The sequence below is a fragment of the Trachurus trachurus genome, assembly GCF_905171665.1.
Source record: "Trachurus trachurus genome assembly, chromosome: 11".
NCBI classification, from domain to species: Eukaryota; Metazoa; Chordata; class Actinopteri; order Carangiformes; family Carangidae; genus Trachurus; species Trachurus trachurus.
This window is the reverse complement of record NC_139904.1, coordinates 28,464,926-28,483,630: the sequence shown is the minus strand read 5'-3', so window position 1 is coordinate 28,483,630 and position 18,705 is coordinate 28,464,926. Positions and strand designations below refer to the sequence as shown.

The window sequence follows — 18,705 nt, the reverse complement described above, 5'->3', positions numbered from 1 at the left end:
TATTGGGAAATTCACTTGTAACAGTAGCAAAGCGTACAGGATGCATAAAGAAATAAGAAGTAAGGAATATAATTATTAGGCTAAAGCCCCAGTATGTAACTTATTTGGCTTTTTATTAGCAAAAATCAAATATTACTTTCATAAATACGTATTTCACTGAAGTGGAATCACTCCCGCATACAAATGAAAGCTTTCTCGTACCTTAGAATGAGTTGTTACAAGTCGTTACAAATACATAAGTGGGCGACGCACCGAACCGAGGCGGCCATGTTGCATTGCCATTTTTTACGTTGAGTGGCAGCGTGACCGTAGGTAACCATAGAAACTCAGCGGAGCTGTCGGCTCGGCCTGTTAAAACTGTCACCACTGTGTAGTGTGAGGAAGGACGGAGGCACTGATGTTGCATTCAGGTGCAGTCAGGCAGACGGCCGTCGGCAAACCAACTGGATGTCATTTTACTGGACGAGAGAAAGACGGTGAAACGTGGGTCACCATGTCATCACCATGACAACATATTGTCACGCCTGTATTGTTTTGCCTCGTGCTGACGGACCACTTGTTTACATAGACGCTTGTTTATCCTGTTACATGCAGCGTCTGTTGTCTGTCTGATGTCTGCCCGATTTCACGTGAATGCAACATCAAGAATACGTTCTGATATGCAACCGCACCGCTTGATGGGGGTACTTCCTACATATTATTCCTTTAAGAATTTACTATGTACAAAAAATGGTTTGGTCAAAGATATTGCACAGTGTGGGTGGTCATAAAATAATGAGTAAAAGTACAGCTTGTATGAATGAATGAATGAGCAAGGTAAAAATACACAAGAATAAATTATGCAGAAGAGAAGAACTTTAGGTAAATGGAGTGTAATGGAGGAAATTGCCTTGTGCAAAGGTTGGCAGATCAGTATTGCAATAATGTCAAGAATAAATAGAGTCCAGAGTGCAGGTTATTACTGGTGTTGTACAGTCTGAAGTGTTGGACATATCATTGATAAATTGAAATGATATCCTTACTTATTTGGATCATAATCTTCTTTTTTTTCTCAACCACCAACTTGTATTCTTCCAAACAATTTATATGACTTAAAAGCTCCGCTTCCTGCACACTCAATGCATTTTCCTCAGACAGCCCTTCTGCACACCTACAGCAGCAGATTGTTTTATTCATAAAATGACTCGCTGCTGTAAAAGCAAATAGACAGAGTCTTGTGTATCATCTGTGAGAACAAAGATATATGTGCAGTTTAAAATCTGCTGTAATCGCACAGAAATATGCCTCCGGATATGTTGATACACTGCTGTGTTTACATACATCACTGCGCACACACACACACACACACACACTAGAGAAGATCTTAAAGGCTGCTGGAAAATGATGTGCACTGTAAACAAAATTCATCCCCGAAAAGATTTGAAGACGTGTTTATTTGGAACGCACCCCTGCTGTTCCTGCTCTGTTCCCCGATGCAGTGGAGAAGCAGCTCATGGGCGGGTGGTGCTGGATGTCACTGGGTGAGGACTTGTTGTCTGTGTGGACAATAGACTGTCCAAGCTGCACCATCAGCCCGTGTGTGTGTATGTGTGTGTGTGTGTGGATGCACCAAAGTTGTTGAAGGGCATGTTGTTTTTCTCTACACTGTGCCACTTATTGACAGCTGCAGTGACAATAGAGAGCCTAAGCCGAAGCAGGAAGTAACGTCGCCATGGGACCTCAACTCGGAAAAAGTCTCCATGTAAGTGAACGGGAGTCAAAGTTTTATTTTGTGATCCGATTGAATTGTGCCATGAGAAAAAAAATATGACCTCTACCTGTTTAAAACATCACGTTTCATGCCGAGAAATCAGCCGTTTATCATAAAACGGCAACAGAAGAATGTATTTTGTGTGACGACGCTCTACGGACTACAGATCTGTGTCCCACAAAAAATACGTCACCAACTGACACGGGAAAGGGCGGCATTTGGTGTGTGACGTCACCTACGCGACCTGTAGTCTTTCTGGTTACAGATTCTTCTGAATCTTATTTTACAATAGTTTTTACAACAAACTGCTGATTTCTTGGCATGAAACGTGATCTTTTAAACAGGTAGAGGTCATATTTTTTTCTCATGGCACAATTCAATCGGATCACGAAATAAAACTTTGACTCCCGTTCACTTACATGGAGACTTTTTCCGAGTTGAGGTCCCATGGTGACCGTTACTTCCTGCTTCAGCTTAGGCTCTCTATAGGCACCTACTGTATGACCAGGCTTGTGTCTAGGGCTGGGTACCGAACTTTGGTTCTTTTGTGGCACCGACCGAAACGCTTCGGTAGTACCGAGTATCAAAACATGCCTCGTTTTTAGGTGCCAAGTTTCGGTACCTAGAGGTTAATCACGTGATCAAGATGCTGTCGGTGATCAGCTGTAACATTACGTGGTTGGAGCATGCAGGGTGAACGTCCTCTTTTACCCGCACATGTCTTTTACGTCCTGTCCAGGGCGTCCGGGTTTGTTTGTTTGTTCATTAAAATGTCCAGTTTTCATTGTTTTTCATGTGCTTAAATTGACTGGCGCTTGCACAGAATGCTCCGGTATTTCGTTGACGTTCATTGACGTAATTCCCGGCAACTTCATGTATGTTATCAGTCCCTCCTGCCTCTTTCTGTCGCCTCTGTATGTGCGGCTCCGCGACGCGCACATACAGAGGGAGCAGACGTCAGAGCAGCGTTGCCTCTCCTCGCAAAATTCTGGGGCGCAAGTGTAGCTGTACACAGGGGCGGACTGGACATCTCTGTGTTCTGGAGGATCACAACACGGCCGGCGGCCACCACGTGACCGTTTTTTTTTTTTTTTTTTTTTTTAAAGGCCTACCTGACAGTAATGTTTAGGGGAGACCAGGAACAGTTGTAACACTTTTTGCATTTTCCCTCAACAAATCAGAAATCTTTAGCCTATTTAAAAACCTTATGTGAACTTATATGTCAACTACAAAAAAAAATGTATGAAAGTGGTTTTAAGTAATATTTTCAGGTTGCAAAATTCATCTAAATAAAGTGACTGCAATGTAGTTTGTACCCTTAGAAAAGCTGCTGGTTGAAATAGAAAAATACAACTCAAGATATACCGTAATGCGAAATGTAATTTTAATTTTTTTAGAATTGATATTATAAAATTGGTATCGAAAAAAAGTATCGTTCAGGAACCGGTATCGAAGTGAAGGTATCGGTATCGGTACCGGTATCGAAACATTTTGATTGATACCCAGCCCTACTTGTGTCCAATCAGATCTTGGGGATGTTGAGTCTATTTAGATCCTTGGCTGATAACCTGACAGTAAGGGTGTACTCTGACCTGTGGGGCGTTTGCTTTGTTCAGATTCAACGGATACAGTTGTTGCATTTGTCTTTTGGATGGTTTGTGTTCACATGGTAACAGTCCCATGTGTGAACCAGCTGTTCTCTCATTGGTCAGGAGTCTTACCGGGAAAAACAAAAACCATGGAACATCAACAGTGTTTGTGGCTAGTTTGTTTTATTGTGTCATTTTTTGTCGGTTATTGAGTTGATTACTTTCTCACTTGCAAACGAACCGCTCCAGAGCTCGAATGGAAGTGAGCTGAGACCAGACCAGACGGTCCCTTCTGTGGCGATCTGGACCCGCTTGTTTTCATCCGAGCGCCATTGCTGTGTTCACATGTGACCAAATGAACCGATCTTTGGTGTTAAACGCTCCCTTTTTGGGAACAACTGCTCCAAATGAGCCAGGTCTGAACACACCCTAAGTTAGTTTGATGTCCATAACAAAATACATGTTTGGTTTTAAAGGTGCTATGTGTAATATTTAGCTACTATTAGCTACTAGCATTACCAGCTGTTTACTATGTGAAATATGGATTGTAAATTTGCCATCACAAAACTTAAAGAACTACAACTAAATTTAAAACAAAAATGTAACAGTAACCCAAGGAGCAGTGCTGCCCAAAGATTGTATTCTAAACTCTTCTCTTGTAAACACCATGACGACTGAAGCCCTTGGCAACCCACCACATCACCACCACCATCTGCTCCCTACAAGAAACCTCATCTGATGGCAGAAGCAAATACATACAGCACCTTTAAGTATCAAAAACCATCTCAATTCAGTTTTGCATCTCCTCTTTCATGATTCTCTCTGGATGAACAGATTGTAGCCTCTGACTGTATTTAGGTAAAACCCAGGGAATGCCCCTGCCTGGCCCCCACCTCCGAACCACCAAACACTCCAAACCCTGGCTTTCCATTATAAAAGCTTTGCTCAAATGATATTGACTTATTTGTCAAGGCTTGCAGAATGTACTAGTTTAGCGCTTTCAGCGTCTCTGGGGATTATCAGAAGCAATGAGCCGTGGAACATTAGAGAAAGCAAGTCTTTGGCTAAAGAGGCCAGACGGCGCGAGTACGAGCAGCTCGCTGTATTTGGAGTGTTTTTCTCCTTTTGGATTCCCCCGGCCCGGTTCGTCGCAGCGTTCTTCCTAACAGGTCCCCAGCTACAGCTGTCAAAATGCGCCACCTCAGGAAATACTGCAGATAAAATTACACAGTAAGCACTCAAGCTGAGAATGACTCCATAACTGTGGAGATTGTATTACAGGCTCCTTTGCAAACATATTTTGCCTCTTTCCCCCCAAGTGAGTCATGTGCAGTCATTGCCCCACTGAGGAGAGTTTAAACTAAAGAACCCCACTCCCCCCACCCGCCTCCCCACACACACACACAGGGGTTACTCTTACCTTTTTATTGTGTCATCGACCTGTGAAGTTCCCTTCAGCCAGGAGTTCTTAGCAGTACTTGTATTAATTTAAGACAACACAGTATAAGTAGTGACACATTAAGAAGCCTTCACAGGCTGCTGGATGGGTGAAAAGCTTAGCAAAGCAAAAACCACTGCGATGCACAAATTGATACCGTCGACTAGTATCAAACTATCTTGGCAGCACCGACATTTGGCACGGATCCGTTCACAGTCGTGTCCAACAATGTCTCGAATTTTCCAAATCGGGCAATCTGACATCCACAACCTCTTCACGCAGTGATGGGCCAGCTGTGCCGAAGTAAAAGAGGAGCCAAGGGTTGAACGTCTTTCTTTTTTTTTTTTTTCTCTCACAACTATTTCTAACACTTGACGCAACATGAAGAGCCTAACGCTGCTCAGATTTTCCTGGAGAGGCTGTCTGAAAAATGTCTGCTGTTTTCCATGTTTTCAAACAGTGTCACGTCTCCCTGCTGTTCAGATCAGGCTTCTGGTGCGGACTGTGTGTTTTATGTACTGGATCTGACCTTCTCACCTCCAACTGGCCTTAACAACCGATGATCCAATTAAGCCAAGTTTGGCGCCTTGGCCATGTCAGAGCTATAGTTTCCCAGAGCTCCTCACCTGTGATCAAACATGATTTTACTGATTTCCAGCAGGTAGTGGCTTTCCCTTGTCCTCTTTGGTTATAAAGCAGCCATGTTCAATGTTATTATTAATTAATCAAAAGCGCAGCCTATTGAAAAATGCACACAGCCCGTTTTCAGAAACTCTGCCCACATTATCTAAAGTGGATTGCAGTAGAGCCACACCCCCGGTTCTGCAGACCTTGCCAGCTGTGAGGCAAGGAGGAAGCACAGGGCATATTTTATAATATAAATCATATTGCATGTAGACAGTCTGTGTGTGATGACTTGTCTCTCTCGTCTCCCACAATTGCTACAGGAGGCTTTTTTTGTCTTCTTCAGGGAGAACTGTGAGTAAGGAAATGTAAAAAAAAAAAAAAAAAGTGCTAAAATATGGGTCCTTAAAACTGAGCTTGGTATTTGACAGTTTGCAAATGAGACATTATGTGCCTGCGTCCTTCGGAGATGGTGATTTGAAGGCCGATTACGTCACAGCGTCACGATTCAGCGTCCCAATTGGAAGGCTCCTCCAAGTCCGGCCGACAAATCCGGCCGTCCCTTGCCTGTTCTTGGACAAACCGCACTTGTCCTTCATGGCTTCCCGTAGCCTATCCCAAGATTCTTTGCACGTCGTTGATTGTTAGCCACCTAGCATGCCAGCTATCAGAATGTTGAGGTGGCTCGGCGCTGTCGCCATGGTAGCACCGCTTTGCAGCCGGCTTGGAGGCGTGATCACCCGCTGGTCTCTGGGGGAAAAAAGCATCAATATGAATATAACTGCTTTTTTCCCATTCAAAATCATTTTATTTCCTCCTAAGTGGATGTTGCAACGCATTTGTAGTGACATTTTGACCATTGTTGTTTTTCTGGTATGAATTTTTCCAGCCTTGTGATTGGCTCAATGGCCTTCCTGTTAGGAGTGCTATCGCCACCTACTGCTTTGGCATTTGCATGACATTGTTTGAGGCGGATTTAGCAGTTTCATGTGGACGGAGATATTTTCTATCACACTGGTGGTGTGGACGGGATTTTTTTTTTTTAACTGGGGGCCATAAAAGTTCGGTTTCAAAAATACCCGTGTTCGTGTGGACTAGGCCTTAGAAAATGACCGGAATTCTCCTTTAACTGTGTTTACATTTCAGACTTGAGACTGTTGCTACTATAATTACAATTGATTGACAGACATCAGTTTATCTTCTTCATAAATAAATAGCAAGTTGATCATGTGCGTCAGCTATCATCATCCACTCATCCTGCAGACACACACAGTTCAACTTCTTCCTGTCTCTTGGTAACAGCAGGTAACACATTGACCTGGGACCTGTGAAGCAGTGAGCCGGTTCAGTGTAATGAGAGTAAGCATCACGTTCCTCTGCAGTGGGACTCTGGCTTGTCTATTCTTTGCCACATCAATGCTGAAACAATATATCATGTCAACACTGACTGCTTGTCTTTCTTCTCCCTCTCTTCCAATAGCAAATCATTTTTATGCCCCAGCTAACAAACAACAGAGTGAACAGGCTTCACGATCAATACGAGCAGCCAGTTGTTTAGTTTTATTTATTTTTTGGGGGTTATGCCATCCTTGAACATGTTGAGGTAGAAAGCAGAGAAATGTGAAGCCAAGATGCGAGGGGAACGGAAATGGAAATGAAAGGAAATCTCTAAGGGGAGTTCAGTACAGAATATGTCATGTTTGAACTTGGCAAGTTGAATTAAGTGTAAGGCTGTGAGGACACAGTGGTGTGCCGTCTGTAACTGGGTCAGTGTGGTTGGTGCCTCAGTTCAGCCAGGCTGTGGTGATCACCAGGGATCTTCCTAATGACTGATTTCCCTGCTGAATAGAGGGAATGTGACATTTGGACAACTTGACTGCTTTATCAGAGACATCTGCAGCTAAACACCAGCCAGGTTCACATGCTGACTTTTTTTTTACATTCTGATTCAAATCGTTCTGAATGACGATTTCATGTCAACTGCTTACTGTACATTTGATTTGCAGAAAAAGTGTGAGCAGACAGCACTCTGTTTCACCGTTTACATGATCTAATTTCACTCTTGATGGGTTTGGGAGAAGGAAAATTCTACCCTTCTGAAACCAAATGCAACTCCATTTGGTTTGGGCCTGTAGGTGTTGATATGGAGCATTTTTATTCAGTTTGGTCATCTAAACCAATTCTAACTGGAACATTTGGCTCCATGTAAACCCAGCTTCTGTTGTACTGGTTTGCCAAGTGTGGCCAACATTGGCAGTGTTAGCACCAGCAGCCTTCTTACCTGGCAGGTTAATGACCATATGTCTGTTGTGCTGAATGTGGTTATGCATTGATCTGGTACTGCCATACTGTACTGTATTTTAGTAAAGGTAACAGCATCAACATTTACTCTTTTAGCTGACTCATCATTCACATCAACACAAGGCTGCAATATAGCTAAAGAGGCACTCGTAAATAGGATATACAACATTTATCTACTACCTGCTACCTACTGCAGAATTCCACTGCCTCATAAAGCCCAGAACATTATAAACCCCCCGGTCACTCCCTGTGTGAACCATCAGCAGACAGTACCGATCAATCACAACAAGGACAAATAGATTCAGAAACAGCTTCTACCCTACAGCAATAACCACACTTAATAACACTAAAACCTTACACGTGCTTATAATAAGGGAGTGTGTAATTGTCAGGTGACAGAATGTACAGTATACTTGTGTGTTTATTTTAGCTACTTTTTTTGTTCTACTTTATAGTTTTTCTTACGACCTTGAAATTGCTCTGACTGGTTTGGCGTTTTTATTTTTGTTGTATTGTATTGTATTGTATTCTACCACGGTTGTTGACTGGTTAACAATCATGTGACCTGGTCCACTAGCTCCTAGTGGTGACCTTTTTTTTTTTTTACTGATGCATGAGCAAATTAATTTACTAGTAGGGATAATATATCAGTACCCAAGAGTTTTTTTTTGTAACTGCTTATTTAAATATCAAGCTCATATTTGGGACCTGAGAAACAGCAGCTGAGGAAACTGTCTCATCTTGAGTTCCATTTAGTGCCTGAGCCGAGCGCCGCATCTGGGCCTGATATTAATCAGTAGATGGAGTTTTCCCACTAGCTCTTCAGAAAGCCATCATGAACCAGATGTCTGTGAAGTGCTCAGGAAAAATGTAAATTTCACCATCTACGGCTCCGCCATGATCTGCCGATCTCTGCATTTTCCCCTCTCACCAGCGAGCAGGAGCCCCAGATACCTGAGCTCCTTCACCCCCGCCTGCTTAAACATGAAACACAGAGGAGAGAGTACCAATACCATTTAAAGGGATAGTTCAACATTTTGGCAAATTCGCCTATTGCCATAATCCCTATAGACTTATAGCAGTAGGTTCATTACCTTTAATTGTCGGTGCAAGCTGTTTTTAGATCGGCGGGGCAGAGACGCGAGCTCTGCACGGCACAAGGTATTTTCGCCTTTCCCTCATCAAACTCATCAAATACACAATCCAACAACTCCAAAACGCCCTCGTGGAAGTTGTGTGACCTGTACATTCGCCATGCTATGAAATCGAGGCAAATGCATAGCCAGAACATCCCAGACACGGCTGCTGGGCGGAGTGATTTCAAAAGCGCATGTAGTTCAGAGTATTTACTTCATGTGTCGTAATGTTACATAATTATACGTTATTATTTCATAGCGTGGTGAATGTGCAGGTCACAACTTGTCCACCAGAGCGTTTTGGAGTTGTTGGCAATAGGCAAATTTGCAAAAATTTTATAACTATCCTTATAAAGCTGATTGGCTAATAGCAAAGTAGAATACCTGCCTGCAATTCCTTGTATGCAAATAAGTGGTATAGTAATGAAATGAATACTTCACCCAGGGAAAAGGCTGATGCCCTGACAGGCTATTCATTAAACCTTTTCTATGTGCCGAGTGTGGAAAATCTCCCAACACCTTCCTGAAAGCATACGGGCTGAGACAGTCACAGGACTGTGATCAGCAAGCGGCAAAATTAATTTACCCAGATACATCATATACATTTCCTTTATGCGACATGGCCATTTGATATCAACATCAATTCACACTCATGAGGGTTTAGAAAACGGCAAATATTTAGCCGCGCATCCCCGTGTTGATCTTGCGTGACGGGACTTATTCCATGTGTTCAATCACAGCGCGCTGGAGCTCATTAGAAAATCAATGAGGTGTTCACTGTGTACACTTACAGATTGATTTTACAGTCAGGGTTTATACAAATGTCCTTGTGTGTGTGTGTGTGTGTGTGTGTGTATCTGAGAGTGTGATTATAACACAGATCTCTGTCGTTTCAGAATCCAGAAGGAGCTAGCAGAGATAACCTTGGACCCGCCACCAAACTGCAGGTAGGAGCCTGTTGATTGTGCATTTTTTACAAGCACCATGCCCCGACACCTGAGGCACTGTGTGTGTGTGTGTGTGTGTGTGTGTGTGTGTGTGTGTGTGTGTGTGTGTGTGTGTGTGTGTGTGTGTGTGTGTGTGTGTGTGTGTGTGTGTGTGTGTGTGTGTGTGTGTGTGTGTGTGTGTGTGTGTGTGTGTGTGTGTGTGTGTGTGTGAATGGATTGTGCTGGCTCAGTGAGTCACATGAATAACATAGGTAGATTACTGTAGCACTGTTTGCTCTGGCTGAAGCATAATGAATGGACCTTGGGTGGAAGCAGCGTGAGGCATGAATAAGAAAATAATGATAATGATGTTATAGCTCTTGATTGCCAATGTTTACCACCAGCATCGCTGTAGCAACAGCGCCGCGTCGGCTCGCGCTCCCCCCGAGGGGATGGAAGACATTCTGCTGAGGCTCGACTGGTTTGTGTTGCTGCCTGAGTCGGTCTCCTGCCGCTCAGGGTTTCAGTCGGAGCTCTCATTGTGCCGGGCTTTCTGTCGAGTCAGCGCTTGTTATTCTTCTTAAACTGATGACTTCTGGTGCGCGGTGTCGGAGAGGGGAGAGGGGAAGGTGGAGGTGCGACGGTGCCGAGCTCCGACACCGTGGGCAGAGGAGCCACTAAGTGATGTGGGGGAGCAGACATTTCCTGCAGCTGTGAGAAAGCAGGGAAACTCAGCGATGCATGGCTTCTCTCAGGCTGGTAGGCAGAGCGGCTGGCTGTCGTTACTCCAAACTGTTATTGGAGGAGAAAATGCTGTTGGGTCGGTTGGGTTTAAAACAGTGCAACCGACCCAACAGCATTTTCTCCTCCAATACCAGTTCTGATACCTCAGCTTTATATTTTTCTCCCCAAATGTAAAACCCACAAACCTCAGTGTGTCACATTAGAATCAATCAGATGTGTAACATAAGCCTTGTAGACAATCATATATCATCATTCTTTGTAGGTGCAGATTTATAAAGTCCCATACAGTATAAAGGTGGAGGTCCAAAACTTTATTGTCCATTGCAAGAGCAGTGGAAATTCATCTTTGAAATGGCTCTCAGAAATTAAAGGTGCAGTGTGTAATAATTGTCAAGGTTTATTGGCAAAATCTGAATGTACTACCCTTCAATATATTTGTGTATAATCACTATAAAATAAAATTAATTTGGTTTTCGTAGCCATATAATTCTTTTTTTATATATACATATAAAATACTCCCAGTCGTCAAGTTTTTTTGTCCTCGGAGGCCACCGTCACTTTGCCGAAGGGAGGGGTGAGTGCGAGTGAGTGAGTAAGCACTGCAATCTAGAATCTAAATGCTAGATATCACAGTTTTACCCCCATTTTACACACTGGACCTTTAAGAACACATGGTTAAAAGATATTAAAAAACACAGCTAAAAACAACATGTGAAATTGTTTGTATTGGTACACAAATAAATTAAAATGCTGACATTGTAAATTAGGTCCGAATTCTATAACAAGATTAAAAAAGTGGCAGAGCCTCAGTTCAGAAACTGAGCCTTAAAGGGATAGTAGCATTTTTTTAAAGTGGGGTTGTATGATCTACAAATAGCCCCTAAGTACTTTAATTGCAGTAGAAGACTCTCTGCAACGCCGTTAGCAACGCCAGCCCATAGCCCTATTTCTTTTTTCAGGTAAAACCTCTTTTAGGCCGCGAAAATAGGCCGTTTCTTTGGGTCTGTTCACAACACTGTATGTTGTAAATCTCTGGGCAGGGCTATGGGCTGGCGTTGCTAACGGGAGGAGTGCAGAGAGTCTTCTACTGCAATTAAGGTACTTAGGGGCTATTTGTAGATAAATGCTACTATCCCTTTAAAACCAGCCATAAGGACTTCTGTAACTTTGTGATGTCACAACAAAGCAGCCACAGCTCTTAGACATGCTCCAAGTTAAACTCAACCCCCACATTTACCCTCCACAGTCTGTGGGCTGGTGTTATACAGATCTGATAAACATCACTGAGCTGCTGCACGCAGACGCTGCAGCGACTGTTCTCAACAGACTGTCATTTAGCTTCATTACAGCTTCAGCAGCTCTTCATCCTCACAGGCCGACACTGACCTGTGACTCTAACTAACACCTGATTCCTCAGCACGGCTTTAATTACACATCCACTGTCTCTCTTCCAATATTATGACACCTAAACTAATAGCACGTGCAGCTTCCCATCTGATGGCTGCAAAATTAATTATCGGCTTTTTAAAAAATATTTATGAACTGTATTTAATGTGGAGGGATTTTCTTATTCTAGTTGCGAGAGGGTCCTCATTAATGCGATGTAGCTTTAATCCTCCTTTTGTTCAGCATGGATTAAGCTTTAATATTAGTTTCTCTGCAGAGTTTCAATGGAACTTCATAAGAATTTTCAGGAAACACAGTGTCAGGCTTTACCAACGCTGGCTGACCCTCAGTGGCCCCTTTTAGTTTACAGAGTTTTAGGCGCAGTAAATGCATTTATAATGAAGCAGGTGGAGGAGGTGAGGAGAAGAAACGGTTGCTATAAATGAACAGTGCAGAAGAGACAAGCTGTATTAAATGTAGATGTTGATCAGCCACAACTGGCAGCAATCCCAGTCCAGCAGATAAGAACGGCAAATCTCAAATGATCCCTGGGAATTTTTCATAAACCTGAGATTAACCTGGCCGGCAAAGAAATCTCACAGGCCTGATAACAACTGGAGAACAGCCAGAACCAGAGTTCAGGTTTAATAATGGACACTGTTGCTATTTCCTCTGGAAACTGTTCAATCATTTTTTTATACCTGGCATGAGTCAGTCTGGAAAAGACAGTGTGTCATCTTAGTGGTCCTTCAGCGCTGAAGTCATCTCTGGCCTCGTGTTGGAGACGTGGATTGGATCTAATTTAGATTTAAAAACCGAGATTGGCTCTCAGTATCAGCTCAAATAATGGATATCTTCTGACAAAAGAAATAAATGTCATATTGTTGTTACTAAATTTAGGTGATGCCCCACCCAGAACTGAGGTGGACCAGATAATGAGTTTCTTTTTCTAATGAATCTAAGAGCAAATCTCTAAGACAGGGGTCTCCAACCTTTTCCTCTGAGAGCTACTTTTACAAAATGAAAATGGCAGGGAGCTACTCATGTTTTGTAACATTCATTCTTTACATTCGTAAAACAAAACTGTGTACTATACTCTTTGTGGAAATAGTCTGTTTTTAGCCTTTACCATACCGATAACTGAAATGATTACTTTCAGGTATTGTTCCTATATGAAATAAGGCTGAAAATCACAGGACATGTCTGTTCTGATGATACAATTCAGTGGTTCTGAAATGTGTGTTTCTCTTCTATAATACACATTCAAAGTCTGGGGGCGGAGCTCCGTGGGAAACAGTAGGGGAGAAGCAGCTGGACAGGGAACTGGGATTTGACACTGAACATTTGAAATCAAACACTGAGAGCGGTGAGATCCAGTGTTGTCAGAGTTGTTGGATCTTCCCCCGGCCCCTGCTCTCCCCTCTCCAAAGACAAGGCTGATCTGGCCGAAGCAAGCCGTTATGTTTCCTGGGTGGGTGGGAGAAAATTTCACATGTAGAAAATTAAATTTTTTGGCGTCCTTCGTTAAAGAATGTCCGCGCCAAACGGAGCACTCGTGACGGATGGATTGAGCGCGGCGGCGGTCGGGAGCCCCTTCGGTCAGAAGTGAAAACATGAGGCTGGAGCTGCTGGAGCGTCTTTCACAGGGAGTCAGACATCCAAGCCACCGGAGGAGCGGCGCTGCTTGAAATGTAGATTTCTGTATTCATATGCACCTTGGGGTATTCGCCTCACTCTTAACAGCTCCTGATCCCCCTCCCCACCCCACACACGCACACACACTGTCACATCCCCCGTGTTTGATATACGCCACACATTTCAACCACAACAATTCCGATTCAGCTCGCTCTTTTGTGCGAGCGAGGGCGCACAATCGCACATTGTGAACATCCAAACCCCCTTTCCCCTTAAACGGCACTGTACCTCCCCTCACACTGTCACACACACTACTGTCTGCCCTGAACAAAGGGCTCCACGTCTCCCCAGCCCTTTCTCCACCTACTAATTGATCTGACAGTGTTAAATAGGCTGTGCTCGCCCAAAGACATCAGATGTGAGGGGCAATGAACGGACGCTGTGATGCAGCTCATTACCCCACAGGCTCCGGCTCGTCTTTTTCTCTCCTCTCCCGCCAGAATAAAGCGCAGCTCATGATCACAGCAGCTCCAGAAAAACATCCTCTCTGGCTCATTTTGTAGACTCGCTCCCTCAACAGAAGGAATGCTTCTGTAATTCCTCTCGGGAGTGAAAAAAAACACCTTTAACTTTTAACACTCTTAACGTGCCTTGTTTTCCTTTGGCTTCGTTTATTTAAAAAAAAGAAGGGCTGAGTGGAACATTTGGAGCCGTATGAGGAAATATTTTTCATCAGTCTTTTTAATCATCTTTGTCACACTGCCAGAGAGTAATTAATTGAATGTGACAAGCGCTCTGGAAGGGTATGTAAATAGCCCCCACACCAGACACATTATATTAGCCCGGTGCTTGGTCGCCTTCCTGGACTGTGTGTGTGTGTTTTCCGTAATTACCATATCCTTTCATGATAGTCCTGGCAGCATTTTGATAAGAATCCCCCATCGGCTGAGGGGAAACAATATGTGGATTCCAAAGGGGAATTGGCAATTCTCTCTCTCCATCATTCATGCACCCTCTCTCTTTCTCTCCCTCTCCCTCTTAATCCCAGTAAGATTTAGGAATAACTTCCCACTGAATCGCAATACCATGTTAGGAATGAAAGTAATAAGGCAGAAGAGAGAATGAGTGGGCTGAATGAGATGCAAGATTTAAGATTCAAATCACTTTATTTGTCCCCAAGGGGCAATTTAAAAGGGCAGCTAAAAAACACAAACAGACACTGATTTATAAAGTGCATTTTGTCTGTGTAGCTGCATCAGTGCTTGTATTGGTTGTTCAGTGGTTGTTCAGCGTTGAGGAGCTGGACAGGCCTCCTGTGTGTCCTGAGGGGAGACACTGAGACAGAGAGGGACGTCAACTCTCTGTGACGATCAGGCTGTAGTTAGGATCGACTCCAACACCACTGCTGTCAAGTGCTGCTTTACTTCTCTGATGTTTCATCTAACTGTCATAACAAGGCAAAAAAAGAAGAAAATGTGAATTATGTGTATGCAATCCAGGCTGATGCTAATGAGCGTGCTTTAATTCCATCAAATTAATAAGTGATTAGAATTGCGCAGCACTGTTGTTGTGTGTGGGTGTCAGCTAATATTGACTAAATTCCTCCTGAGCTGAAAACAGAAATATACTTGGCAGCAGTGTGCATTTCACTGACATTGATCTTTTACTTAAAAACTGATCTCAGCCCAGGAGTGTCCCTCATTTGGTGCTGGGGTTTTTTTGTTTTTGTTTTCACATGAAATCAGTCTAAAACAGGAAGTAGACTTGTGTGTCTCTCAGCTGGGAATGTCATTACGCTGCTGTTCAGTGTTCTCTTTAAGTGCTTTAATGGTACTTCAGCCTTCCATTCAACAAGAGCAACATGTCAATGCAACTGAAGAAGTATGAAATGGAAATATGAAGCCTATTATTATTCTCGTTATAGATTAGTCACCCACGGTTTTCTTGACTCATTGCTAAGTATTGTTTTTCTATAGGTTAGGAGCCCATACATGTATTTAATGTAAATACATTCAATTTCATATAATGAAATAAATCTACATGTGAAATAAAAACATAATCAAAAATGATATGAAACCTGCTGACAATTGATTAGAAGTTGTTATGATATACAGTAGAGTAAGAGTCAGACCACTACAGCCCTACAGTTGTTTGTACAATGTTTGAAATGGCTTATAATAAGAAAAATATATATAAATACATGACACATTTGTATGTTGCTTTAATCAACTAAATTATAGGTATTTAATACATGAATTTGTGTTCATATGATATTATGTAATTTATCCCTTCATGTCTGTTATTTGTAAGAAGGAAGGAGAAAAAAAAGAAAAATACCCGTTTCAATTTCCAAGTTCATTTGTCTTGTTTTTGTCCAGTCAACAGAACCAATAGCTTTCCATTTTGCTAGAGTCTAAGACCAGAGGTGGAGGAAGATGTTTGGTGATTTTGGTTGATTTCTTATGTTCAGTATTTGATAATGGTGATTTTGGATGATTTTTGCCACAATTCTTTTTTTTTTTTTTTAAAGCACTATAATGGCCACACTTGAGTTTGTGTTGTGTAGCTGTGGTCAGTCACCTCACCTGAAACAGAGAGCCCTGTTCAGCATCCTGGAAAATACACAAACTGTTAAGAGGTCACACATTAAAGGGGACATATTATGGAAATATCACTTTTTGAAGGCTCTTTCACATATATTTGGGTGTTTGTCTTGGCTTCTGGCCTCCAAAATGTGAGAATTGACAAAATAATCTGTCATTTTCAGACTCCCTGGGTTGAAATCTATGTGGTTTTATGAGCTGTTCCCTCAGTTGTCTGACAATGATGTAACTAGTTTTCGTATTTGCATAATACCACCCCTACCTGGTACCAGTAGAAGGGGCGGGGCAAGCAGTGGTTCATTTGCATTTAAAGGGACAGACACTGAAACCATCCGTTGTGAACAGGGCTGTTCTGAGGGGATGAAAAGAGCTGTGATGCTTGATCCTTGACGGATTTTGACCAAAGCATGTCACAGACATGTCTTTAAGACACCTGGGAACTATTTTAATTTGTGGAAAAGAGGCAGAATATGTCTCCTTTAATGTGCTGGGACAGTTGTGTAGACGAGCTCCTCATCAGTGAGTGTGACGGTGATGGTTAGTGACGGTGGCTCTAAACGAGCCTCATCAGGCTTCACCTTCTGTCCAACGTTCACATCTGTCCCATCTGTTGAGTGCCGCTCATGGGAACGTTGTGCAGGAACAGGAAGTCGTTTACCTCTGACTCATGTTTTTCTCTTTCTTTAAGAAAAAGACCACACAACTTTTATGTCCACGTGTCAAAAGAAAAGGCTTTTCATTGCCATGGTGAAGTCTCCTTTGTGAGAACCTCAGCAGTTGTAATACATCATACTCATAAAACGTCTTCTATCAGTATCGCCAAATTCTGCCACGAGACAAAAATGAAAGATGTGAGAGAGATGTACAGTATGAATAACAGTCCTCACACTTCTCCAGGAGCCGTATCGCCATGATTGACAGGAGGAGAATTACTGGAAAATGTTATCGACTCCAGAGCTACGCTGCCTCTCTGTTCTTCCCCTGCCATAATAAAGCCATACACAGTAAATGGAGCTTTTACTACAGAGACAATAAATCCAAAAGCCAACAAAGTGCCAGTGTAAAAACTGCTCCATTTATTCTTTAGCCTAAATAAAAGCTGTGTGTTGTTGTGCCTTTAAAGCAAACACTACGAATGAATCTCATTGTTTAGTTCAATCAAAGTCAGAGATAACATGGAATCTAGCCTGGAACTGGAGTGTGTGTGTGTGGTCGGTATGTGTCAGCCCTGCATGGATAAGTAGTCTCGATAGATGGATGGAAACAAAATACTTATACAGGGTTCTTACGGATCCTTAAAAAGTCTTAAAAGGCATTCAATTAATTAATCTAAAAACAAGGCCTTAATTGGCATTAAAATGTCTTAAATCAAATTTTCAAAAGTCTTAAAAATGTTAACACATGGTAAGTGGGATTTTATGGTTGTAATTAGTCTCAAATCTCAAAATAATTGGTAACATTCCGACATAGAGAAGTTAGATGCGGCCGTCAGCGCTAAATCTCTCACCGCCACCAGCTCCCGAGTCAGTGTTTTTTTTTTTTTTTTCCAGACTTTTTATGCATTTATTTTGAAAGGACAGCTGGAAAGAGACACAATCCAATGTTCATGTAGCTGTCACTTTACCTTGGACCACATAGTTAAGAGGGTAAAATTGTCCCTATAACTTAATTGATGTGGTGTTTTTTTTTTCTTTTTCCTGCATTTGTGTTTATTGTGAAGTCGGTCTTAAATTTCATTTCAAGTGGCTTTAAAAAAATCTTAAAAAGTCTTAAATTTAACTTGGCTTAAGCTGTAGGAACCCTGTTATAGTTTCACAGATGACGGTCAGTGGTCCAGCCCTGCAGGCTGCAGCATCCCAGCAAAGCTGCTGTAGCTGTAATTTTGTCCAGTCAAATAAATGGGAGGAGGTCCAGGTTTGTAATGAGGAAGCGCCCCACAGTGAGACGGCCGCCCAGTGGACACACCTGCTGTTCCCCCAGCAACGCCCTGCTCCCTCTAACAGGAGCAGTTAAAACCTCTAGGAACAGAATATGGCAGGAGTGCGTACGGTCCAGGAGCCAAACTGAGGACGTAGTTGAAAATTGGAGCTAGATAAGCAGTCTGAGGTGCTGCAGGTGCAGTATCATAATCCATCCATTGTATGAAAGACTTTACTATGGAATAAACAGATGGGAAGAGCTGGTTTTGTCTAGTTTTATGAATAAAACAGGGAGAGTGAGCAGCCTCCTCCGCTCACACTGGTTTCAGATCAGGTCCATGTACAGCTGATAAATATGAACTGTGGTGTTTTGCCATAACGTGTTGGTCTCAAGTAGCTAAAAATGTTTCTTGGGGTCACTGTGACCTTTGACTTCGATACAGTGCTTTCAGTGTGTTGTTATATTCTTACACCCCTATTAAAGGGATAGTTCACCCAAAATTCAAATTTCACTCATTATCTACTCACCCTCATGTGGACTAAGGGCTGGGAGAAGTTTCAGAGTCCTCCGTGCCTTCTCTGAGTTACAGCGGGGCTCCGTGCAGCACTGCATGTCCATATGACGGTTGCGAACGGAGGCTCCGTGCTGCATAA

General features: G+C 42.7%; 1 protein-coding gene across 1 annotated transcript in view; it reads left to right on the top strand.

The window, feature by feature from the left end:
• Window positions 1-18,705, top strand: part of LOC310994179 (ubiquitin-conjugating enzyme E2 E2-like) — an 88,558-nt gene that overhangs the window by 5,422 nt on the left and 64,431 nt on the right. The window contains exon 3 of the mRNA XM_083982774.1: window positions 9,735-9,785. Coding sequence (XP_083838900.1) covers window positions 9,735-9,785 — 51 coding nt within the window. The remainder of the gene's footprint in view (window positions 1-9,734; window positions 9,786-18,705) is intronic.